General features: G+C 35.7%; 2 protein-coding genes across 2 annotated transcripts; both read left to right on the top strand.

The window, feature by feature from the left end:
• The first annotated feature begins 227 nt into the window (after positions 1 to 227).
• On the top strand, positions 228 to 7,525 carry LOC125677351 (ras-related and estrogen-regulated growth inhibitor-like). The gene is made up of 4 exons (XM_048915359.2): positions 228 to 870; positions 4,509 to 4,565; positions 5,377 to 5,450; positions 6,771 to 7,525. Exons 1-4 carry the CDS (start codon positions 771 to 773, stop codon positions 7,254 to 7,256), a joined length of 717 nt encoding a protein of 238 aa, XP_048771316.2. The 5' UTR covers positions 228 to 770; the 3' UTR covers positions 7,257 to 7,525.
• Positions 7,526 to 21,983: 14,458 nt separating this feature from the next.
• On the top strand, positions 21,984 to 25,827 carry LOC125677433 (tripartite motif-containing protein 2-like). The gene is made up of 2 exons (XM_048915495.2): positions 21,984 to 22,065; positions 24,007 to 25,827. Exon 2 carries the CDS (start codon positions 24,037 to 24,039, stop codon positions 25,699 to 25,701), a length of 1,665 nt encoding a protein of 554 aa, XP_048771452.2. The 5' UTR covers positions 21,984 to 22,065; positions 24,007 to 24,036; the 3' UTR covers positions 25,702 to 25,827.
• The last annotated feature ends 1,139 nt before the right edge of the window (positions 25,828 to 26,966 follow it).

The raw sequence follows: 26,966 nt of genomic DNA, 5'->3' as shown, positions 1-26,966 counted from the left end.
TGGTTACAATGTACTCAAAGTGGGGTTATGGTCTAGGTCATTGAGTAATTAAACATATGATAATAAACACACTGAAAAAGAAAAATAGATTAAGCTCGGGATCGGGTTCATCTAAGCGGATTTCCCCCAGACTGTAGTAGATCGTAGTACATTTGTAAGTAAGTCAATAAGTTTTAATACATCTTTTTAATTGACATGCTAGGTCTAATCTCCTTGTGGGATTACGTTGAAAAGAGATGCTCAATGAATTTTGAGATAACAGATAATTTTCCATGAAACGCATCAATTTCTACTTACTACGTGTAATTCACGGGAGCACGATTTCACGCTGCTCTAGACGCTCGGTGCGTTGTCATTCTCTATTAATGCGACCGCGAGAATACCAGCGCAAACAGTTCGCTAAGAGCGCTATGATAGTGTGAACCACGGTGAGGATTCGGTGGCACAAAGTTTGTTTACAAACTACTTATAAATGGTGCTTATAAGTGACCTACGTGTAGTTTATTGACCAAGTATTTTTCTCTTATGCAAAGTCCATAGCTATAAAAATTAATTTGCGGAGGCAGGGACTTTTAATTTTCAGCTGACCAATAGGAGCAGTGCAGTTTGACCCATCTAAAGCGAAGTGATTTCTCCGTCAATAGACCGGTATACTAAAGACTGTTGAAACCTCGACTTTTTTGTGTGCCAGTACATTAATCGGAATTGGGTATTGGACTATTGAGACTTATATGGTGTTTTTGATTTGTGGAAAGGATATTTGGTAAAATATGAGAACTATGTCGGTACCTCGACGAAAAATATCAGTGTCTTCGAAACAGAAACCATTGCGGATTGCTATCCTTGGTCAAAATGGGGTCGGGAAATCGGGTAAGTCCAGGGTTTACACTTTTCAAAAGTTTTTGCAATATATTTTCGAATATAATATTTAAAGGTTGCACTTTCATCTTGATGATTATGCTTCGGTGGGTAGCCAAACTTTAAACTCAATTTGTTAAATGCATTTCATTAACTTTAACGATGTTCTTAGATTAGCAGTGAACGAAATAAATAAATAAATCTATATTCACGAACTTTTGGCTTGCATGTTACCAACGCAGACATTTCATACGACATTATCACATTGTGTGATTGATATTTACATGTAGTAATCAGGACTATCTTTTACAAAGCAATACTGTTTATTCGGAGTTACAGATTACACAAGATTATTGATTTACACTTCAAAGACCCTTTTTAAAAAGATATCAACCACAGATTTTTTCTTCTTTTTGCTGTTAAATCGATTCATCTGTTAACAATATCACCAGTGTCATATGATAGCATTTCAGATATGAATATCTTTAGAAATATGCAATCAACAAACACTTAAGCATTGTTTGTAAATATAATGAGAAATTGACATCAGTCGGGAACATGCGAATACAGACGAGCGTGGTCGGTTGTCGTAAAACAGTAAAAACAAATTACTTTCTGTTTTGTTTTCATCAACAAAAATAATATTGAATGGCCATGTTCTCATTCCGATCAAAAGATAGTTTTGATTAAGTTTAAGCTAACATTCGTTTTATTTTAGCGTGTTAATATACCGTCTCTTCCTACACGGATGTTTGAAATTCCAATACAAATGAATTGCACGAAATATGTCTTTACACTTCATTGGAGAAAGTAACAGTGTTTGGTGAATACATTGCAGTCTGTTATCGTTATCTTCACTAAAGTTAAAACTACCTGAAAAATTGTGCGTGCATCAATTTCTTTAGCAATGCAGGTTTCCGATAAGTATACTTAATCTATACTGAAACATTTGTTTTTTCTTCTTGTAATATACTTTTTTTTATGAATATTGTTCATGATCATAAAATGTAAATAAACAAACAAACTGAAAGATCAAAACAAAGAAATGATGTGTGTTGTAATTTGGTTTATGGCGCGTTTGTGTGACGTACATGACAGGTAAAACCTATATCTATGAAAGCAATGACGACGTATTTAATTGAGGGAGAAGTCATACGAAAAGCCATTATATTATGGAATGAAAATGTTTCTCTGTCCGTGGACGTGTTTGTGTAAAATATTGCAATGACCCGACTCGTTTAGCGAAGAAGTGCACTACATTTAAAATGTTTATTTTACAACTATGATTCCTTTTTCATTTATTTCACAACCTTAAAAGCTTGTAATTTTCCACCCATGGAATAAATTAGAACAAGTGAAAAGTACGTGAAATTAATACCAGAGAATCGTGTCTTTTTTCCCCTCTCTTCCTCTAAACAGCAACGATTTCGTCATCATCCTGTGCATACAGACCTGTTTTGAATCATTTTAAAGAAATGTTAGGAGTAAACACAAGGAAAATTCTATCATTACGAGTCATTTCCAGATTAATTTCTTATATAACCAAATTTCCAACAGAATAAAGGTATTTACACTGTAATGCTTTTTTAAATGGCTTAACACATGTGGTTAAAAGCAATGAAGCAAAGAACATGCTATTTGATTATTTACTTTGCGAGCAAAACACGTTTTAGGTTATATACAACAGCAATCCGTGTGTAATCGGGACCAAATGTTGCGTTATGTAAATTTTGTGTACATGGATGATAATCTCGGTCAAGTTAAAGAGCCGAGGAGACACAAAAGCGGTCCCTATTAAGACTAATTAATCGTGCTAATCTCCCATAATCCTGTTTGTAGTAAGCAAATTCTGTATAAGGTGTTTTAATCTCATTATCAAATCTTTACTTTTTGCACTTGATTTTATTTATAAGCGGCGGAATTTGGAAAAAAAAAACAAACAAAAAAAACCGCATACCGAAATGTCTTCGTTTTTTTTTTTTTAAAAGGAAGGATTGAAAATAGGTGCTTATTTGTCATGGACGTTGAGCATATAAATTTTTTCTAAGATATTTCATTTTTGCCTTTTGCTTGTCTTGCACACATGTTTATGCTAAAATTATTACACACATTATGCATGGTCAAGTTTATACAACCAGTGGCATTAATATCATCTACACAATTCACTTCGTTTATGTTCCACACGGAGCATTTCATACATAGCGATCATTACAATGTATACAAAAGTCACAAGATACTATACCAGGCAATTCCAAAAATTGCTGACATCATTAACTTATTTCAAGCCTTAAATGGCTGTTTGAAAAGTTGATTTTTTTCCTACAAAGATCTAAACAGCAAGTCCGTTTTCTCATAAAGACTCTATTTACACGAAGCAGAATCGTTCATACGAATAAAAGGGACACGCCGAATCGAACATCTGAAATAAAACAATCGCTACACTTGTAGTAGAAGAAAGAGTATTTGCTTTTGGATTTGTAAGATGTTGGCAAATTTGTATGATATAGGGAGAGTTTTGTTATTGATACGAACAGAAAGCGATAACGGAATCGCTCAGCGTTAAAATAACAGCCCACACACAAAATGAAACAGCAAGGGTTCTTTCAACAATAGAAATAACCTATTTTGTTTAAGGATTCTGTATAGCTTTCACTGCTTAAATACTTATCATGTCGGATAGGTTCTCGTAAATTCTGATGGAATAAATAAATTACATTATAGACCGTAGATAAGAAAGATGGCTACGTTTTGATAAGGCTCCTATTGAAAGGGAGCGTCTTCAAGAGGTTGAGTCGCTAAACCTGCATCAACCACTGGTTCCTATCGTCCGTCTGACAGCTTCTGTTAGGGCCTACTAAAAGTACATTTCAGTTGTACTGTTCAAGTCCCTGTAGATAATGAGATTATCAATGTTAAAAACGTCCATCCTACAATTATACACCGCTATCTATTCACTGAAATGGGTGATGGGAGTGTGTTGCGCTCCACTCAGTAAAATCATTTTTACGGAAAATATCGTGTTTGCATATTTGCAAGGCCAAGCTTACTGAAGTCATATTTATAAGGTCACTCTGGCTGCAATCACATTCACAAGGTCACGACGCTGACTGATACCATGTTGACCAGGTCACGTTACTGACTGAAACCATATTTACAAGGTCATGTCGCTGACTGAAACCATATTTACAAGGCCACGCTGACTGAAACCATATTTACAATGTTATGTCACTGACCGAAACCATATTTACGAGGTGTTGTAGCTAACTAAAACCATATTTACAAGGTCATGTCGCTGGCTGAAACCCTATTCACAAGGTCATGTCACTGACTGAAACCATATTTACAAGGTCACGCTGACTGAAACCAGGTTTTATCTTTTCTTTACCGAGGTGAAAATGATATATAACCCAAAATTCACCCTTCCATTTGTTTTCCTTAGATAAGAGTAAAAATAAAAGTCCTTCTGAGAAATGACTCAAGAGGTTTCATCAATGGAGTTACATTTTACATGTACATGAATACAGAGAAGTCATGGAATATGCAGCTGTGTTCTCAGATAGATGATACCCCCCCCCCCCCAAAAAAAAATGAAAATGTACTCATATTTTGAAGCCTTGATGCTTGATTAATTTTGTATCATTCTGTTGCAGCCCTTACAGTGCGTTTCATCACCCGGCGGTTCATAGGGGAATACGATCCAGATTTAGGTAGGTGAAGGCATGCACGCTAGTTTTGGTTTTTTTTAAGGGGGACTGCAGAATCAAGGCCATTGGAAGTTTTTCCTTTTGATTAACAGTTTAAATTTTTTATCAAATGACGCAACGGTGTAAGAACACGGAGATACAGCGCCTGGTTCATGGACAGAAGAAGTTGCGCCATAAACCGAAAATTTCTGTATAAGATACTAATAAATATATATCAGAGGACATTAAATAGTCTGATGAATTTGTTTCTAACAATAAGTGAGAATCGCCAACTGTACTTTATGTAAATACATGCTCTCAAGAAACGACGTTATAAATTTTACAGTGGGGGAATAAAATTTTTACCCACATTTCAAAGTTATGAAATTATACAAGGGTCTTCAGTTCATGTGTCCAATTTCGCCTTTCAAGTTTAATTGTGAAGCTCAGACAATATGTCGCGCCATTAAATGCTTGAAAAATCCTAACTCTCAAATGCCCATATTCATAAAACATTCGCCATGATATTGTAAATATTTTGCCAATTTATAAAGATTTTCCGAGTTCTCTGACCTTTTGTCTATTGTACTGAAACTTTCTAGAACAATGGAATATGATTCTCGGTATAGTCTTTTAGTCTACGATAAAATGACGAAATTATTCACCTGGTAACAGAATGAAAAAGAGTCGAAGCAGCCATCTGGGTATTCATCCGCTTATCTCTCAAACACAAACATGCGCGATACTTTGATTAATAAAATAAACGCCGAGGTTCGCTATGATTTGAAAAGACTGGGTAATCATGTTTTACGGTGAATTAATCTTTTCTTTGCAGAAAAAGTTTACGCCTGTTCACGATGCATAGATGGTGACACTGTGACTCTCGAACTATTGGATACTGCCGCACAGGTAAATAGGTCACGTCTAGGAATGTACTTTTTTCCATTATCCGTGTGACTTAATTATCTATAAAACTATTAATGGATATATCAATGACACCGCACCAATACGTTGTAAAACCGTCTTGTAATCGTCGTAAAATAAAGCTTAAACTTTTAATAACTTTCAAAACAATCTTTGAATAACAAATCACGGTTATATACATGTAACTACCTTCAAATACAATGTACAATATCAAGTACAAGGAAAATACTAGGAAAAGTTTAACTGACACTGCTGAAGTAATTATTATGAATAGCGGAACTCTCCCAACAGGTACATTAACACGTATATACATGTTTAAAAGGAAACCATCGAACGTTGATAAAAAAAAAAAAATTAAACCATACCTATCGAACTTGAAAGTTTTGGTTAAAATGGTGTAGATTCGAATGCAACCGCAAGGACATGTAATTCTCCATTTCTCGTGTACACCCAAGCTCACGTCGTTCTGTGATGTTACATAAAATCCGGATTGATTGATTGATTAATTGAATATTGTTTAACATCCCTCGAGAGAAATATTTCACTCATGAATATGGAGACGTCACCATTGCCGGTGAAGGGCTGCAATAGGCCTATGCTCGGCGCTTATGCCCATTGAGCAGGGAGGGATCTTTATCGTGCCACACCTGCTGTGACACGAGACCTCGGTTTCTGCGGTCTCGTCCGGAGGACCGCCCCATTTAGTCGCCTCTTACGACAAGCAAGGGGTACTGGAAACCTATTCTAACCCGGATCCCCACGGAAAGCAAATTTGTCAGAAACATGATTTTATGCAACAATAAATGTAAAGAAATAATAATCATCCTAAGTAGCTTTTGCAGCATAGCTCAGTATCATTTACTATTGTTGTTTGATTAGAGGAAAGAAACTTCTTTGATCATGGGCGGATCCAAAGGAAAGGGGGAGGCGGTCTTGGGTTACAACCATTCCCATTGAACATTGCCTGGATCCACTCATTTAAAAATCAGATTAATGAGCCTAAAATCATTTTTATTCAGCAACTGCTACGTGCAAGTAAGCATGATTTGGATGAGTGAAATAATATACATAGTGACGCAAAAAATCTCGGTTTGGTCCATGTCGTATTCCAAGACTATACAACACGCTACGATGCATGCCAACATGCCCTGATAAATTATTTTTATGCGAGCGAATTTGCAATTCAAATTACAAAAATCAATTTTTAAAAAATCCCACAATCAAAGGAAGGGAATCCAATATGGTAATCATAGATACTATACGGTAGAAAACTAATATATACATAATTATTATCTCATGTTTTAGGAGGAGAAATGTCGTTTAGAAGATCATATCAAATGGGCGGAGGCTTATATCCTTATGTATTCTGTGACGGACCGGTGTAGCTTTAGTGAAGTGAGTAGGCTGAAATTCCTCATCAATTCCTATAGCAAGAAACAACGCAAAAGTGTTACGTCACCAGATTCTGTTATGATGTCAACACCAGTGGTTCTAGTGGCCAATCAGATTGACAGAATTCATGACAGGATGGTGACACAGGATGAAGGATTTCAACGATCTCTAGAGCTTGGCTGTTTATCTTTCTATGAAATTTCTGTCAGGGAAAACGTGGACTCCGTTTCCAATATATTCGAAGACATTTATCTCATGTGCCGGAAACCGCGCAAATGTCGTCAACAGCTCTGCAAACAGTTGTCGTTACCAGCCTTTATAAACGAAGATAAACCGGAAGAGACTTTTGACCCGTCTTCTTTGAACAGACGACGAAAAGCTATCTTTACTGTGAGCTAATTACGACCATTCTGATAGTATGTGTAACACGCACTGATGGGTGCATGAAGTGTTTGCAAGACGTCTATGATGAACCGCGTAATAAAAAGCGTATCTGTGATATTTCATAACTAATAATTAATGTTAGGAAATTTATTTTATGCAGGTGGTTTTATGTATTCCAAACGAAAGAAGCAATACGTGACTACTTGTTCATTGGTACATTTCTGTTGTTTGTTTTACTTTCAATGTTATTGAGGATGTTCCACATATTAAATCGTGAAAACAGATTTCCATTCTCTCTTCGCTCTCGGATATTTATCATATCTATTATACGTTGAATGTTAAAAGATGCCTTGCAAGAGAGATAAGGTATCAGAAATAGAAATAAATGTTGAAACTTTCAAAACCTGCCCAAAATGATAATATGATAAACACGTACAAAATGTTAAGGTGACTGGATGAGGGGTGTCAAAGTGCGTGCACGGATGGAAGCCAACATAAAAGAAACGCTTCAAAAAGCAGTATAAAGTTATATTTACTAAAGCAAGAATCAAATATGGGGGGGGGGGGCAACATACATGTGTAAAACTCCTGACAGATGTTACCAAATGTGCATCGGGTTAGTGGGTAAAATAGAACATTTTTGGAAGGATTGCCCAATCAATATTGCATTGTTTATTTCCATGAACGATACAGTGCTTAAGTTTGACGTACAGTATGAAATAACAAACAAATGCACAGCAATAAAAATGTACAGGGTCGTTTTTGTAGGAACTGCTATCAACAATCACTAGTTTACTAAATATCGTCTAACTGTCCATACGACTGTAACATTTATAAAAAGCATTATCCTCTCACCTACGACTAGCATTAGTCATTTGTTTGATGATTAATTCTCAACGCCAAATATTATACAAGAACTAGTTCAAATATTGCTGTTATTCTGACCACCTGACCGAGCGTTTGGTATTGAGGTGAGACCTTCAATTAGAGATTAGTAAGCCACTTCGCTGAAGGAGAGAAGCTCTGTCGATGGTGCACTAATGGTCGTGTTGGCCACGTTCGCGTCGTTCCCAGATTCACACCCAAAGAATATTAAGATAAATATGACAGGGCAACCTTCCATAATATAAGTAACTTGTACTTATGATGACTGTCAGCACGGTACATCTCAGTGAGGCAGACAATATGATGAATTAGCATAGATTCTGCTACAACTCTGACACAAATGAATATAACCATTATCTAATACTGATTAGAACATGCTTGAAGAGAATGTTAAAACGTAGGGGAAGAACGTTTCATGGCGTTGGGTAAATGATAAATCTTGATGTGCAGAAAAACCATTAGGCAAAAACATGACAGCATTAAATGTTGGTACATTGCACTAAACTTGTCTGTAGCTGTGAAATAGACATGTTTAAGTTAAGATATCAGATGTGCATAAAAAATTATACATTGCAGATCTTTTTATAACTAATATACCCGTGGATGCATCAGCTCTCCCAGCTGCACACAGTAAGGTTTATTGTATGATCTATTAATAAAATGACAGAGAAGGATTATTGTTCTGACTGCCAAGCAGACGTGAATTTTTTATGACGACATCCGTACGTCTGCTCATTCATGTTCTGGCATTTGTCTACTTGCAATGAATGGGGATCGGATATTGAAAAGGAAAAGTTACAAATAAACATCCCCTTAATCACAGTGATATCTGTTTCTTGTGGCCAATGCTTAGATGGAAGGATGCAGCGGAAGTCTTGCGACAAGCACAAAAAACGAGTCAATTTGTTTATCAAAGAACTAAGTTAATTTACAGACCCTATTCTGGCTGTCATTTTGAATTGCATGAATTCATTTTCCTAGAAGTTGGTGAGTTAGATGAATATAATTTCAGTGCAATGAATCGTTACAAATACGTGAATTTCTAACTATTTTCATTCAGCTGGACAAATAATTATACTGTGGTTGTTTGTTACGTCTAGCAGAGAATTCTCCATTCATATTGAGACATCATCATCTGTAGGTGAGCTACCGCAAATTAGCGCTCAGGGTCTCTTTATCATGACAACGCCTGCCGTGACACCGGACCTACAATTTTAAGGTCATGTCCTTAAGACCCTTGATTCTCACTTCTAAATGCCGAGCGTTTGGCGAAGGAACAATCACTACCTATATTTACGTCTTAGGTTTGAGCGGGGCTCAAACTCACATCCTCCCGGTTACAAAGTGAACGCTTTACCACTGAACCGCGACCGGTAACAATTGGAATGAAACGCGTCAGACAGCATTTGACTCAAAGACAGGATGCATTGGCAATTTAGATCGTTATAACGACCATAAAATTTGCGAAATGTTGACTTTAAATGAGACTATTGAAACCCCTGTAACATCGATTTCTTTGTCAGTAACCTGCTTAGATTTAAAAACTGATCAAACGCTGAACAAGCTCTTGCGTATCAAATAAGTTGAGGTATAAACACCATTTGCAGGTGATAATGGAATATTGTCACATAAATATGGGAAGTTGACGATGGAGAAGCTGAAATCATCCCGTTTGTCATAAAGTTGAGTTGTTAGTTTGCCGTTAATATCTATCGAACACATCGAGCATAATACTCACATAAGCTGGCTGTAAGAGTTGATTACGATGCTTTAGCTACCCGAGAAATACTACATATTGACTACCTGAGAAATACTTCATATTGACTACCCGAGAAATACTACATATTGACTACCCGGGAAATACTAGATATTGACTACCCGAGAAATACTACATATTGACTACCTGAGCAATACTAGATATTGACTACCCGAGAAATACTACATATTGACTACCCGAGAAATACTATATATTCACTACCTGAGGAATACTATATATATTCATTACCTGAGAAATGTTATATATTCACTATCTGAAAAATGTTACATTGTATATATTCACTACCTGTGGAATGTTATATATTCACTACCTGAGATATGCCATATATTCACTACCTGAGAAATGCTATATATTCACTACCTGAGATATGCTATACATATATATTCACCACCTGAGGAATGTTATATATTCTTACCTGAGATATGCTATATATTGACTACCTGAGATATATGGAGCGCCAAATTAACATAAACTCAAATAATTGAAGATGTCTTCAATTATTTGAAGATATCATCAATTCAATTATTGCTCTCTTTAATTGAATTAATGCGCGCATTAAATCAGTTATTGCTCTCATCAAATGAATTAATGCGCGCTTCAATTCAATTATTGCTCTCATCAATTGAGTTAATGCGCGCATCAATTGAATTAATGAGAGCAATAATTGATTTAATGCGCGCATTAATTCAATTATTGCTCTCTTCAATTCAATTGATACGCGCATTAATTCAATTAATGAGAGCAATAATAGATTTGATGCGCGCATTAATTCAATTATTGCTCTCTTCAATTCATTTGATGAGAGCATCAATTTAGTAGAAATATTGCTCGCAATAATTAATTTAGAGCTCGGTATAAAGAATTTGATGATCTCTTTAATTCAATTGAAGATATCTTTAAATCATTTACAATGCTTTTATATAAGGAATTAATGCGCGCATCAATTCTTTTAAAGAGAGCAACAATTCAATTAAAGATATCATTTATTCAATTGTGGATATGTTGAATTGAAGTTATCTTTAATTACATAGTTGCTCTCTCTAAAAGAATTATTGCTCTCTTCAAATGAATTAAATATATCATTAATTCAATTGAAGAGAGCAATAATTGAATTAATGCGAGCATTAAATCAATTATTGCTCTCATCAAATGAATTAATGCGCGCATCAATTCAATTATTGCCCTCATCAATTGATTTAATGCGCGCATTATATCAATTATTGCTCTCTTCAATTGAATTGTAGCGCGCATCAATTCAATTGTTGATATCATTAATTCATTTGAAGAGATCATTAATTCAATTAAAGCGCGCATCAAATCAGCTGAAGAATTAATGCTCTCATCAATTCAATTAATGCGCTCAATACTTCAGAATTGAAGATATCATTAATTATTTGAAGAGATCTTTAATTAAATTGTTACGCGCATCAAATGAATTGATAATATCTTCAAATAATTGAAGAGATCTTCAATTATTTGAGTTTATGTTAATTTGGCGCTTCATAGAGATATGCTACATATTCACCGAAAATGTCAATAGTGATAGAGTTACAGAGTACCGGGTATTTCAATATTTATATCTCAAATTTCCGAGAAAACGAAGAATGTGTAAATTTCAAGGTCGATAATGATCGTCATCGTGTCTAGTCCTTTTTTAAAAGTGATTGATCAAAGTGCCATCTCGGATACAGAGATAAAAAAAAATGATATGGTTTAAATATAGTAACCACCCCAACCACCCCCACTATATCACCCTCTCTCGTTATGATAACACCCCTGCATATGGTCAGACTTTTCAAAGTCCCGTTTTTCCTTTTTATGTAAAATCCTATGAAAACGCCACCCCCTGCTTACCGCCATCATTAATTCATTTATTTCACTCAAACACCGGCACTAGAGGTTGAAGTCATTAATTAATCTATTTCACCTCAACTCAGAAACCGGTACTAGAGGTTGAAGTCATTAATTAATTTATTTCACCCAAACTTAGACACCGGTACGATAATCCAAGAGAATTCAATTAAAATGTCACGTATATATATATATATATATATATATATATATATATATATATTGCAACTCAAGTTTGTCCTAATTCATATCGGTATGTTCTTTTTAACATGTGCCCCTTAGAGAGGAAATTGAAATATTTTGTTTTCGATGTATAAACTGTTTGCAGTATTGAAAATGAGGGAGGAGGGGGGATGCATAAAGCAATCTTTATATATCGTCTGCTGACTGTGGTACAGTGTAGAATTGCGTTGTCATCAATGCAGAGAAGAAAAAAAAATCAACAAAGAACACAGCCATTCGTTTCCGCGTAATGAAATTCGTTCCCATGAAATAAAATTCTCTTAAGCTTCTGAAATTCACGAGTCCATAACATTTAATTAATCACTAAATGGCAAGGTTGTAAAACAAATGCAAAAAAAAAATCAAACTACAAATTGTACTATTCAGTGGATTTTTCAGAAAAAGTAATAAAAGCTATGTACCAAATGTACCTCGGTGAAGCTGTAAGTTTGAAAAGGTGTAGTCTCAATATGAGTGAAAATTTTTCGACGGGACATAACACAAACAAATCCATTTTAACAAGATTAGAAACTGTTGGATCCGCATGAGGTCATGAAATGTGGCAAGAAGATGACGAAAGTTAAGGCGAAGCTTCGCATGGCTTTACAGACATGTACACATCAGACAGGGGCTTAAATGTCTTATATGATAATCGACAAAAACAAGAAATGATGAAAATTTATATTTGATATTTTTAAATATACTTTTTACTGCGTATATACACCTGATAATCAACATATTTTAATTACACCCCCCCCCCATCGAATTTGTTGACAATTAAAGCCACCCCCAATAGGATGAGAAACTTGCCGAGGTACGGATGGTGATGTTGCGTGTATATAACGGGAGATAAATATATGTAACATGCACCGGAAATACATAGATAATGAAACAGCGCCATCTATGGTGAATTGAAAATTGGCTGGATATTGCACCTGCAAATTAACAAGGAGAATTACTGATCGTTTATCTTGTTTGTGGCGGTAAATGGTGATAATGTGACCAATTTTTCTGTGAGGGAGTTCAGTGACTGGGCGACTTATGTCCGCCCCCAAAACAACAGAACATAGACACCGTATGCAGAAGTTCTACAGAACGTGCACGTTTAATATTATCATGTAGAGCTAATTATAATTGCTTGCATTTATATTTTATGGATAATAATTACAACATTAAAACATGTATACGCAGTCTCATTGCTAATTGTATTTTTTAAAAATCAAATATCGTGACTTTTATCAACAATACCATTGTATGTTGGGTTTCTGAATACTGGGAAATGATTGTTTTGTTTTATATTGTAATTACCGGACATTATAATTAATTACATTTCCATTGTCTTTGCCTTTGACACCTTACCAATTGTAATGATGCACACCTTACCGTCAGAGTTACAGTGTTTCAAGCTTTACTGGCTAGGAGTTTTTATAGAAATAAAAGTATAAGGAATGGACTTCTATTCTAAATATATGAGAGGTTATAATCTTCAGTTTATGAAGGATGGCAACAGGAAGCATCGCAGTTCATACCTTATAATGAATTTCGGTAAGCGACTTCGTGGCTTTGATTGTAGGCGGGTCTAACATTTTCTTTTATTCAATGGAGTGCATATCATGTCAGTGTATTCTGAAATTTAACAGTGAATTTTTCCTAATATTATGTTATGAAAGTCTTAAGGGTGGAGATCTGGATCCGCCATTAGACTACAGATTGCCACTATGTTCAACTGTCGTTGACTTCTGGCATACAACACGACGTGTTTGACAACGGATTTATTTGTTTGAGTACGCACCTGACGTGTTTATTGAGATGTCTTTGTTTGTTTGCATTTTATTGATCTGTCATTTTTGCACGTTCCTCAGAAGTCGGACGTTCAGAGGTGAACATCTCTTGAGGAATTAGTTCATTTGGTAAACATGCTTAAAATCATTTCTACACACACATTTCCTATCTCCTTTTGAAGAGTTCAAATTTTTAAAAATTTTGGGGACAAAATTCGGCCGTGTTTGAAAGTGTCCTTACTGTAGAGTATTTATTGATATGATACACCTAGATCGTTTTTTTTAAAATCAATATGTGGAAAGAGGTCAAGCGATTACAGGGTGGTTCATATACAGGAAAGCTCTGAAAACAAATGATTTTATCAACTTAACTTAATTCAGTTTGTAATGTTGCTATTTTTACCATAGCCGAGTTCGATTTGTTTACTAAAAAGACAATGTACGATGTGTCAAACTCATTAAACATTTATAAGACAGGGTACCTTAGTCTTGCGGCTTAATCACGTATGGATTTGAAAAAAATATCGTACATTTGGTCAATGTAAGTAGCTGTACTGTGAAATTCTTTATTCCATAATTGCTTCTGGTCAGACCAAGCAGGTGGCCTAAAATGCTTGTCATTGAAGTCTTAAGCACTTACATGTGCAGCTGTTTCTTCTAAACATGAGGGTATGACGACATGTTAGATGAATAATTAAGAGATAGGTCAAGCTTCTTAACGTATTGTCTGTTTTTGATCAACAACTAGTGAGTTCAAAGGAATGTACATAACATTTACGTATACTAATGTTCTGTTTATAAGTTACCATGGAGACTGGTTCGGAAGCAAGTCATTTTAATGTCCATACAAAGTTATCAGAATTGGCTTCAGAACTTTAATTGAGAATACCTACATGTTTATCTTTGACTTCTCATTTTAATTCAGACACTTCATCATATGTGTAATTAATTACCCAACCGAAGGGGTTCAATAGACCATGAAGATAAAACCGCGAATTCTCAGCAATTAATAGTTATTTTCAGTAAATCTTCATGGTTTAAAAGTAAATTACTTATACAAAACCTGGAGTGACCTTGATTTTATAAGAATACGTGCATGTCTCTTATACAGCGCTTTGTACATCTCGCGGATATTTGAGGATTTTACATAAATCTCAATATTGATCATTGTGAAGCGATTTAGCACCTGGTAGACATCTCTTAGCTATTTACTTAAAATCTTTATTCAATTATCTTCCCAAAAGCATTGCATAAGGGGTGAATTATCTGATCATTTAGACGGTATGGTCTTTGTGGCGATCCTACCCTGAATAACCAACCCCCTTTTAAGTCCGAATTTTCCCACGATGTCGTAAAATTAACATACACTTCACAGCAGGTTTTTTCCAGAGCTAAATTTTCTTTCTTTCTTTTTAAATTGGGATAAAACTTGGACGGAGCAGGACTATCGAATGATTTAAAAATGTAATCTAACAGATAGCGTAATGCAGAATTCATTTTGGTTTGTAATGCATCTTCTGAATACATATTGTACGTGTACATTGTATGATGATCACGGCAGACATTGATTCTGTCCTCAACATGCCTTTCCATGAAGGATATTGACTTTCATCCGCGCACGAGGACTGCATATTGTACATACACTTTAAGCTTGTTTAACTTTTCAAAATTTGTTTATTTCATTCAGAGAATACGATGTCAAACAAGTAATTGACTTTACCGACACAAAACAGTTATACAGACGGCTAGCACGAGGGATTGTTTGTGTGACTCGTATGTTGCAAAAACACACAGCTGGCTGACATTTCGAAACATCAATTTCCGGAATAGTTGTACATTTCTAATTGCTGTAGAATGGCTGTCATAGTTTTCTTGCCATCATTTCTTACATAGTTTAGGAATGGATCAGAGCAGGAGTGCGAATAATTACATTTTGTGTACACAGAAATCTCTCTGTCGGTAATACGTCATAATTATTTCAGCTGATGAGGGGACATTTCTTATACAACAATGCTCTGTTGTACTTATTACCTTCATGTGTGTATTTCAGTTTCAAATTATTCACTTAGTAATCCGTGAAACGCTAAATAAGATACATTTAATAGGAATATAATTTAGAAATAGATTTCATTTTTGTAAATATATGAGGGTATGTATGAAAGGCGATGTTTTACGCCAGCCTACTTCATGAAGCGCGTTTAACGTTGCTGTTCATACTCTCTGGTATTGTCAAAAATGATTTTTTTTTTATATTTACATTTTACTTTCATTTCTGCCGGAATATCCCCAGCCGTTCAAATAGTCGCAATTATATTTTGCAAGATTCATTCGCACATTGTTCACATTCATAAGGAAAATGCTACACATGTACCATGCTATCGAAGGTAAACACATTGGAAGTGTAAACATTACATATGTAAGCATTAGGCGGCACGAGTGCACGTGAATTTTTATGAATGGTTGACGATTTCACTCATGTTAGGCAAAATTTTCACAAACCGATTTTCCTTAGTTCTCTTCCTTCTATTTCCTTTGTTTGTATTGTTTTTTATTTACCTCTTTATATTTTTGAAAGATACTAACATTGAATACCATTACATGTATATAAAATGTAACTCATATCAGGCCTGAATTTGTCGGGCAAAAACAAGTTAAAATTTGGTCAAAAATCTGAGGTTTTATTCAAATTTTGACTGCTCAAATAAAAGAAAACTGAAACTTAAATTTGAGATTTTTTTTGACAAATCCAAGTCTGTAATATTTCAGTCCTGAAACTGATATCCAGAATAAACTGCATGAAGTGAACGTTATATAAGTATGAGGAAGATGAAAGATGATGACAGAGCTAGGCGCGTTTGTTATCATAACTAGGTCCTGTAAAACACTTAAAAAATGAAGAATGGTTATCAATAAAAATCATGGATATACATGAAGTTGATGAAATATGCAAGCATATCGGCGGATCTAGGTTTCTTACATATAATTATGGTGTGTAGTCTTCAAACCTTTCCGGAATCCGGAATATGAGTGATTTTCTTCACTTTTTCCATCTTTCAGGAGAAAATCCGATAAGACCACATAAAGGATTAAACTAGAGATAAACTATCTTCAAAAGAAATAATTCATGCATGTTTCGTTCTGGCCCGCTGCTGTGGCCAATTTCTTTTTTAAAGAAATCAGTCTTACATTGTTTATCATTTCTAATTTTGAAAATCGACCCACTAATGTTGATTAAAAACTGACCCATTAATAGTAAATCATTTCCCCCCACTATATATTAGGCCTACTATGTAGGCATAAGAATAATTAAAAATCAGTTTGCTAAATAGCACAGTCGGAAATGTTCTATGATACCTGTCTCAAAATCCTTCACGATATTTTCTTTTAAACACGTTTTTCACATGAATGAAAACAGCCTGAGTGCACATCAGGAAGTAGCCTCAGCTACCATCGTCAAATAGTTCCTTTGTATACACTTGGTTATTTCGACAAATTATATACAATTTCTTAATCAGGGGTACAAAACTAAAAGTGCAGAAAAGAATCCGCCGCCTGGCAAAGGGGAATTACTCTTTCTTTCAACTTTATATTCCTAAAATTTCAAGTTTTTTAAATATAAAAACGACATTTAAGGGAAAGAGACACTATATCAATTTCACTCACATTCCTTTTAATGTGTGTTTTCACATGAGTGAAAGTGTACGACATGATTTGTAAATATCGATCAAATATGCAAGATCTGTGCAATGTACATCAAGCGGATTTTGTAAATAAAGAATTGATGAAACATTAAATGAAAAACTATTGCTGAGATATGTGTAGGTAAGAGCTCACATTCATTTTCTTCGCGCATAGATTGTGCCACAATTCGCACATTTTTGGCAATATTGCGTACCGAGGTATTACAAATAAATCATGGCTAATCGCACATGTAGATAGTTTTACTGACTTTATGAAAATATTTCAAGATTGATGTAAATTATTGAGATATAATATTTTATTCCTGAATACCTTTTATCAAAGTAAGAGAAATAAAATTTAGAATGGTTTGAAACTTTACCCTGAAATAATGAGTATTATCGTCTGTTTTGAAAACAAAAAAGTATTTGAAAATGAATGTTTACATGTCACAATATATATACATCAGGAAATTATATGTATAATCATATGCTACAAAGTGGTATGGTGAATATAATCACAAAGAACTAAAATCGATCATAAGATTTTCAATAACTGAAAACTTCGCTAGAAATAATGGAACGCTAAACTGTTTCCGTACTCATTGAACTCCGTACAACATAAGTATTTTGAGTTGTTTTTTAAATGGGGTGGGGGCAGCTGGAGAAGTTGACTTGTTGAATGAAATTTCTTTTAAAGCAAAATATTAAATGAAATAAATGATAGTCCCAGCTGTATTAAATGCACAAATGATTGACTCATTTTCTTTGTGTTTAACAAATTGTGGTTTAATTCTTAATTTCCCGTTTAAAACTGCACAACATGTTCCTTTCGTTTATAGATTTTTTGTCTATTCCGATTAGGATCGGATATACCCTGACCCATTTAACTGAGATGGTAAAAGACATTAGACCCCTGAGCTATAAAGCATTTGAAGTAGTGTTCTTGCTATCCAAGACGTTCATAAATGTCAACGTCATGACGATAATTGCGGTTGACGTCAATCTGATCAAAACCAGATCTTTGATCTGCTCCGTTATTGTTATGATTTTAATGAGATTGGGTTTTTGTAAGAAACAACGCTCAGTTTAATTATATCTTAAGAGAAAACGACACGAATCATTAGGAATAAAAGGCCTTATGGGCCTCTGAGTCGACTCGTCCACAAATTTCAACCTGGGTGGGGTTGGGGGTGGGGGTATATACGTACAGCAGTGTCTTAAGCTTATTCTGAATCTTAAAGTATGGTAAAACAAAATGCACATGTATAAGTATATTATACTTAACTAAATATCTATGGCATTTCAACGTCACAAACTAGGAACACGACATATTGGCTTGGGGAATTCACCCAAAAAGGTTCAAAAGTTGTGTGAGCATAAAGTTCAAGATCAAAGATGGTACCCAGCACATCTGTATAAGATGATCACTTATCGGTGCATGTCAAATGAAAGGTGAAGATAACGAACAGTGATCAATCTCATAACTACTATAAGCAATGCAAAATAGAGAGTTGGGGAAATAAGGACCCCTGGATATACCAGAGGTGGGATCACGTGCCTAGGAGGAGTAGGCATCCCCTGTCGACTGGTTACACCCGCCGTGAGTCCTATATCCTGATCAGGTAAACGGAGTTATCCGTAGTCCAAATCAGTGTGCCAAGAACGGTCTAGCAATCCGCATGAAACACGTCAGACAGCATTTTTCCCAATGATAGGTTGTATTGGAAAAGTAAATTGTTATAACGACGATAGAATTGGCAAAATCCTGATTTTAAACGAGATTGTAGGAACCTCTGCACCATCAACTTGTATGTCAGTAGCCTGCTTCGATTCAAAAACTAATCATACACAGAACAAGCTCTTGCATATCGAATCAGTTGAGAGATGTAAACACCATATGCAGGTGATATTGGAATATTGCTACCGGTACATAAATATGGGTTGTTGACGATGGAGAAATTGAAATCATCCCGTTTGTCATAAAGTTTAGTTCTTAGTTTGACGTTAATATCTACTTTCAATAATATATCTATAAAGCAGAAGTGGACGACTCTGTGGTGTCTTTTATTTCGAGTTTACTGTGATACATTGAATCGACTGATTGATTGATTGAATATTGTTTATTGTATATTGAATATTTCACTCATATGGAGACGTCACCACTGCCGGTGATATATTGAATCGACATATGAATGAAAATTATTATTGTTAATAGAGGATACATTGTCGAAATATCTAAATGTAGAATTGAAGGTTACAGCAAGAGATTTTTTCTTCTCATGTAAAAGTTTTTGAATAAATTCTCCTTCATAGGAATATAAAAACGATTTGTTTACAGTGACACTGGAAATAACACATTCCGATTTGTTAACAGTGACACTGGAAATAACGGGACATCAACACATTCCGATTTGTTAACAGTAACACTGAAAATAATGGGTCCATATATTGTGGGAAGAGAATATGTTCAGTCTGTTGGAGGGTTCATCTTCTGTACTAAATATTATCGTGTCACATTAAAATTCTACATCGCTATAAATATTTCTAATAACAAGTCTGCAATTTGTATTCACCTGTGGTGATCATCCGTTTTTCGCCTGGTACATATAAACCCTTTTTATATGCCTCAAGTCACAGGACCTTTGGAATATAGCTCAGTCCGTGTTTCAGTTTGGACACGACAGTCCAAGGAGAAGGACATCTTCAAATTTCTCTGATTTTGGTCCCAGTAGTCATGGCACACCAGTGAGGGGATCTCAACCTAGCATTTGCATAAGTATATTTGTATTTTCCTACGTTTTTGACGTCTTCATCCTGTAGTTAGTGTGGATGTTACGGCGCAGGATACCGGTTACATATCCACTTGTAGGTGTAGTCTTGAGCACAAGACGAGTGAACCTCCTCGTCACTGGAGAGAGGTACTAAGTCTCCACAGCAGCCTAGAGTGATGACGTCACTGGAGAGAGGTACTAAGTCTCCACAGCAGTCTAGAGTGATGACGTCACTGGAGAGAGGGACTAAGTCTCCACAGCAGTCTAGAGTGATGACGTCACTGGAGAGAGGGACTAAGTCTCCACAGCAGTCTAGAGTGATGGCATCACTGGAGAGAGAGACTAAGTCTCCACAGCAGTCTAGAGTGATGACGTCACTGGAGAGAGGGACTAAGTCTCCACAGCAGTCTAGAGTGATGACGTCACTGGAGAGAGGTACTAAATCTCCACAGCAGTCTAGAGTGATGACGTCAGTGGAAATAGAGTCTCCACAGCAGTCTAGAGTGATGACGTCAGCGGAAAGAGGGACTGAGTCCCCACAGCAGTCTAGAGTGATGGCATCACTGGAGAGAGGGAATAAGTCTCCACAACAGTCTAGAGTGATGGCATCACTGGGAAGAGGGACTGAATCCCCACAGCAGTCTAGAGTGATGACGTCACTGGAGAGAGGGACTGAATCCCCACAGCAGTCTAGAGTGATGACGTCACTGGAGAGAGGGACTGATTCCACACAGCAGTCTAGAGTGATTACGTCACTGGAAAAAGGGAGTAAGTCTCCACAGCAGTTTGAAACGATAGTACTACTAGTAATTCAGAAACGTTAAGGGCATTCTAAGGAAAATGGCACTGACGTGGTACGTCTACACGGAAAACCAATTTTATTGATATACATATATATTTTCTATTTAAATGTAAAGTACCGGGTAATGGAGTTTGGATAACTATAAATCTTAAACACTAGGTCATTTTGAGACAAAATGGTGTCTGAAGTGGGATGTTTAGAAGAAAAGTTGATCCATTCTACTACCCAAGCATTGTTTGATTCTTTTTCTTCATTTTTTTTTCAATTCAGTTTTATAATTGTGGGACATTAATGTTATCTACAAGTTTATTCATTTCGAGTTTGAAAAACTTATTCTGTTGTGTGTTCATCAGTTTCTTTATTTTGCAGAAGAGTTGTCCAGTTTTGGCTGTTTGAGACCTCAAATGCTTTGTCTGTAATGTACTCCAGTTTCAGCTGTCCGTCAGGAAAATTTCAAATTCGTGGGCGTGTCCGTGCTGTGAAAACATTAAACAACAGACATTTTTAAAGTTGCAGTTGTGGTGGATGCAAGCAGGTAGCAACAAATTCTGGGGACCTACCCCTCTCCACTTTTCCCGTTATTATTTTACATGCAATTTCGATTCGTTGACTGGTTACCCTTCCTTATAGAAGCGGTGAACGGTAGTTGAGATATAGGCACTTAAATCATTGGCTCTTATAAAGATTATAACAAGTGCGAAATCAACTTTCTCTCCGGATGGGGCCCCCTCTCCTCAGAAATTACGTTGCGTTTTTTTAGCTGCATTTCTTTACAACAACCCCTCCCATGCACATGATTTTAAATTCTCCTTGTAAGTGTCTGACATGTATAAATAGTGTTTTATAAAATAGCCTGAATTTAAATCAAATGAGGACATATCGATCCTTATATCAAAAGTTGCATGTAGTGATTTATTGATCTCGGTTAAAGCGATAACATATATTTAGGTAGTGCACATGCGGTAGATCTCACGCACGCACCAAGTACAGGTAATCAAATCATAGGACTATACTGAAGGTCGAAAGAACACGGAGACCATGTTGGATTCTTAAAGGTGAGACAAAATTGTATATATATATACATGTATATACATTGTAGAGCCACAAAATTGATTTAATTGTATTAAAAAGATTTCTTTGGATGATTAAAATGATTACTGAAATAAATCTGCTTTAAGGATTTAACTAATAATCGTCATAATTGCTGACTTCCTCTTTAAATATTTGTATAGTATATGGTTTCTATGCCTCTCAATTGATTCGGTAAGCATGAACATGTTCTGGGGATGATAAGTTTTGAATAGAGGCAGACTTCTGATAAACAAGTTGATGTTGCATGATTTTCAACAGTCTCGTAGAGTTTAAAGTCAGTATTTCGCAAAATCTATGGTCATTATATCGATCTAGCTTGCCAACACAACCTATCATTGACTCAAATGCTGTCTGACGTGTTTCATACCGATTCTCAGGCCGTTCTTGGCACACTGATTTTGACTACGGATATCTCCGTTGACCTGATCAAGATATAGGGCTCACGGCGGGTTTTACCGGTCTTCAGGATGCTTATTCCTCTGAAGCACTTGCTCCCATGGTTAGGGTAGCACCCCTGGTATATCCAGGAGTCCATGTTTGTCTACTCTTAATTTTGTTGGTTAGGGTAGCACCCCTGGTATATCCAGGAGTCCATGTTTGTCTACTCTTAATTTTGTATTCTTTATAGGAGTTATGAGATTAATCACTGTTCCTTATCTTTTCCTTTTAAGATTTGATTGCTTAGCTGGGCACCTCAGTTAGTTTACGAGTCGATTCCAAAAGGGATTTTCAATTCTAATTCTGCTAAAAAGTGCATCTTTTAACTAAATAAAGTAATTGAAAGTTTTAATTTCAAAATAATATCCTCCACTTTTCATCTATATCAATTTTTTCAGGTGTGTTATTCCTCCTGAGTGCGTGGTGTGCGCTTGTCATCATAAAATAAATAGCACGAAATGCATCGCCTATAGATTAAATTTCATAAATCACCTAATTTAAAAAAAAACAACAAAAACATGGGGAGGTAGATCGTAACAGTTACAATATTTTTATACAGGGATGTTATAAAATACGAAACAGCTTTTCCTTGGAATGCTGCAGCAATATTATGAACTTGGTTAAAGAGAATACGTTTAGATAGTGTACACGGGGTAGATCTCACCTGGTACAGGTATTTAAAACACATGACTAGACTGAAGGTAGAAAGAATTAACACGGAAGCCATCTTCGACTTTTAGAGGTGAGACAAAATTATATGCACATTGCCGTGTCACCAAATTCGTCAAAATATAATTGAACCAAAATCATTGTTGAAGATTATCTAATACAGGATTTCAAATAATTGCGAATGAATGGAGAGGGGGGGGGGGGTGTGAGGGTAGAGGGTACATGTATGTAATATTTATTTGAGGTACTTAAAGTGATCGTAGAAATTAATGTTTAGTGCGAATGTATGCATCTGTACGAGTGGTTTGTATGTGCGTGCAATTTATATAGTACCACTTATATATTACACATTCATAATCATTCATTTGAATTATCCTGATTCCCGTGGTGATCCGGTTTAGAATAGGTCCTCGGTACCCCTTGCTTGTCGTAAGAGGCGACTAAATGGGTCGGTCCTTCGGATAAATCCGCAAAAACCGAGGCCCCGTGTCGCAGCAGATGTGGCACGATAAAGATCCCTCCCTACTCAAAGGCAGTAAGCGTCGAGCATAGGCCTAAATTGTGCAACCATGCACCGGCAAAGGTGACATCATGAGTGAAAAATTCTCGAAAGGGACGTTAAACAATATACAATCAATCAATAATTACCCTGGTTCTACATCGTGGTTTTGTCATGCTTGTAGATTGTTGTAACCAATTACTCGTAACATGCATAGGAATTCACATTATGTGATGCATTTAAAAAGATTATTTCAAGTCCAAAAAAATAAAATAACGCTTATTTCTTTTATTGACAGTGAATAACTCGTGTGAAGCTGACACCCAAAATGCACCCACGGCGTAGTGCCCAAGAAGTCCTACTGTGTGACCTCTGTGTAACTGTCCCCCTACAGAGTCATTGTGAACTTTGTCATATAAACCTATGTACTAACTGTGTAGGAAAACACCTCTCCGATTCGTCCACTACACACAACATCGTATCCTTTAAACACAGGAAGTCTACCCCTAACTACCCAAAATGTTCAGACCACGCCGAAAAACACTGTGAAATTTTCTGTGAGAAATGTGACATTCCAGTCTGTTCTACCTGCGTCACCTCAGGTAAACACAAAGGTCACGATATATCAGATGTTCTGGAAAAACTCAGCACCAAAACAGAAAGTTTACAATACGATTTAGAGGAACTGGAGACCAGACTTTATCCCCGACATGAAGAAATGGCCTCCGATGTCCAAACTGAGAAAGCGGAGTTAGAGACGAATTGCGGTAAACTGATAATAGCTGCCGAACAACAAGGAGAAGTCTTGCAACGGGAGATCGCCACCATCGTTAACCAACGGAAATCTGTCATTACGGAGATGAAAAACAAACATATGGCTGTCTTAGATAAAAACCAAGATGAAATCACACTCAGAATTACCGAACTCAGACAGATGATTCAGGACCTGAGGAAAATACTGGACTCCAATGATGTCTCCCTAATGTATACGTACAAATGTAAAAATGCCGAGTTTAAAAGATTACCTCCTAAAATAAAAGTTACATCACCAAGTATTCCTCCTCAAAAATTAAACAAAGAAAAGCTCCGTGAGATGTTTGGTTCTCTGCCATCATTATCCATTAAGACAGAAGAACAAGGGTACACAAAGAAGACACCAGAAGCTGTATCGTCTGCTTCCGCCAAAGCACTGCTTGATGAACCGCGACTCGCCGCCACCATAGACACTGGGTATGAATATCTATCCAGTGTTAGCTGTCTCAGTGACGAATACGTCTGGACACGTGGGGATAAGAAAATCATGAAGCTCCTCAACCTCCAGAGTCAACTACTGACATCCATAAAAACCAAGTCAGGAAACGAGCCACGGGATATAACGGTGACACGGGAAAGAGATCTTGTTTATACTGATCCTGATAAAAGAACTGTAAATCTAGTGAAGAATACACAGATTCAGACCGTGATCAGACTACGGGGGTGGTTACCACTTTATATCTGCAGTTCCTCCTATGGTGATCTCCTGGTTACCATGATCAGTGATGATTACAAACAATCCAAAGTTGCGCGTTACTCTGGCTCCACAGAGACACAAAGCATTCAATTTGATGGTCACGGTAGACCTCTCTATTCATCTGGTGACATTAAATACATCAGCGAGAACAGGAACCTGGATATCTGTGTCGCTGACTATGAAGGTAAAACAGTAGTGGTGGTCAATCAGTCAGGAAAACTCCGATTTAGATACACTGGTCATCCTTCAAATACCAAGAAATCATTTGATCCAGTCGGCATTACTACAGACAGCCAGAGTCACATCCTGACAGTAGACTATAGAAACCATCGTATACACATCCTAGATAAGGACGGACAGTTCCTCCGTTACCTTCAGGACTGTGGTTTACGCCGTCCATACGGTTTATGTGTGGACACCAGAGACAACCTCTTTGTGGCTGAGTGGAACACCGCTAAAGTAAAGAAAATTCAATATCTATGAACAGAATGCCAACTAAATCCCAACACTGTGTTACTTACATCTATCAACACTGTTGATTACCACTTTAAACACCTTGTTCATTACTGATATAAACACTAAACGGACAATTTCCCGTTACCTTGACAACTGTGATTGAGTGTCTATGTTTGGATATCAGATACAATAACTGTGTGTTAATTACAGATATGTTAATTACAGTTCCGTGTTAAGTACAGTTACAATAACTGTATGTTAATTACAGACACAATAACTGTATGTTAATTACAGACACAATAACTGTGTGTTAATTACAGATACAATAACTGTGTGTTAATTACAGATACAATAACTGTATGTTAATTACAGATACAATAACTGTATGTTAATTACAGTTACAATAAATGTATGTTAATTACAGTTACAATAACTGTATGTTAATTACAGTTACAATAACTGTATGTTAATTACAGATACAATAACTGTATGTTAATTACAGTTACAATAACTGTATGTTAATTACAGTTACAATAACTGTGTGTTAATTACAGATACAATAACTGTATGTTAATTACAGACACAATAACTGTGTGTTAATTACAGATACAATAACTGTATGTTAATTACAATAACTGTGTGTTAATTACAGATACAATAACTGTATGTTAATTACAGATACAATAACTGTGTGTTAATTACAGATACAATAACTGTATGTTAATTACAGACACAATAACTGTATGTTAATTACAATAACTGTGTGTTAATTACAGATACAATAACTGTATGTTAATTACAGATACAATAACTGTATGTTAATTACAGATACAATAACTGTATGTTAATTACAATAACTGTATGTTAATTACAGACACAATAACTGTATGTTAATTACAGACACAATAACTGTGTGTTAATTACAGATACAATAACTGTATGTTAATTACAATAACTGTATGTTAATTACAGATACAATAACTGTATGTTAATTACAGACACAATAACTGTGTGTTAATTACAGATACAATAACTGTATGTTAATTACAGATACAATAACTGTGTGTTAATTACAGATACAATAACTATATGTTAATTACAGATACAATAACTGTATGTTAATTACAGATACAATAACTGTATGTTAATTACAATAACTGTGTGTTAATTACAGATACAATAACTGTATGTTAATTACAGATACAATAACTGTATGTTAATTACAGATACAATAACTATGTTAATTACAATAACTGTGTGTTAATTACAGATACAATAACTGTGTGTTAATT

Source organism: Ostrea edulis, chromosome 3, assembly GCF_947568905.1.
Source record: "Ostrea edulis chromosome 3, xbOstEdul1.1, whole genome shotgun sequence".
Classification (NCBI taxonomy): domain Eukaryota; kingdom Metazoa; phylum Mollusca; class Bivalvia; order Ostreida; family Ostreidae; genus Ostrea; species Ostrea edulis.
The sequence above is the reverse complement of the archived record's forward strand: the minus strand, read 5'-3'. Positions and strand labels throughout refer to the sequence as shown.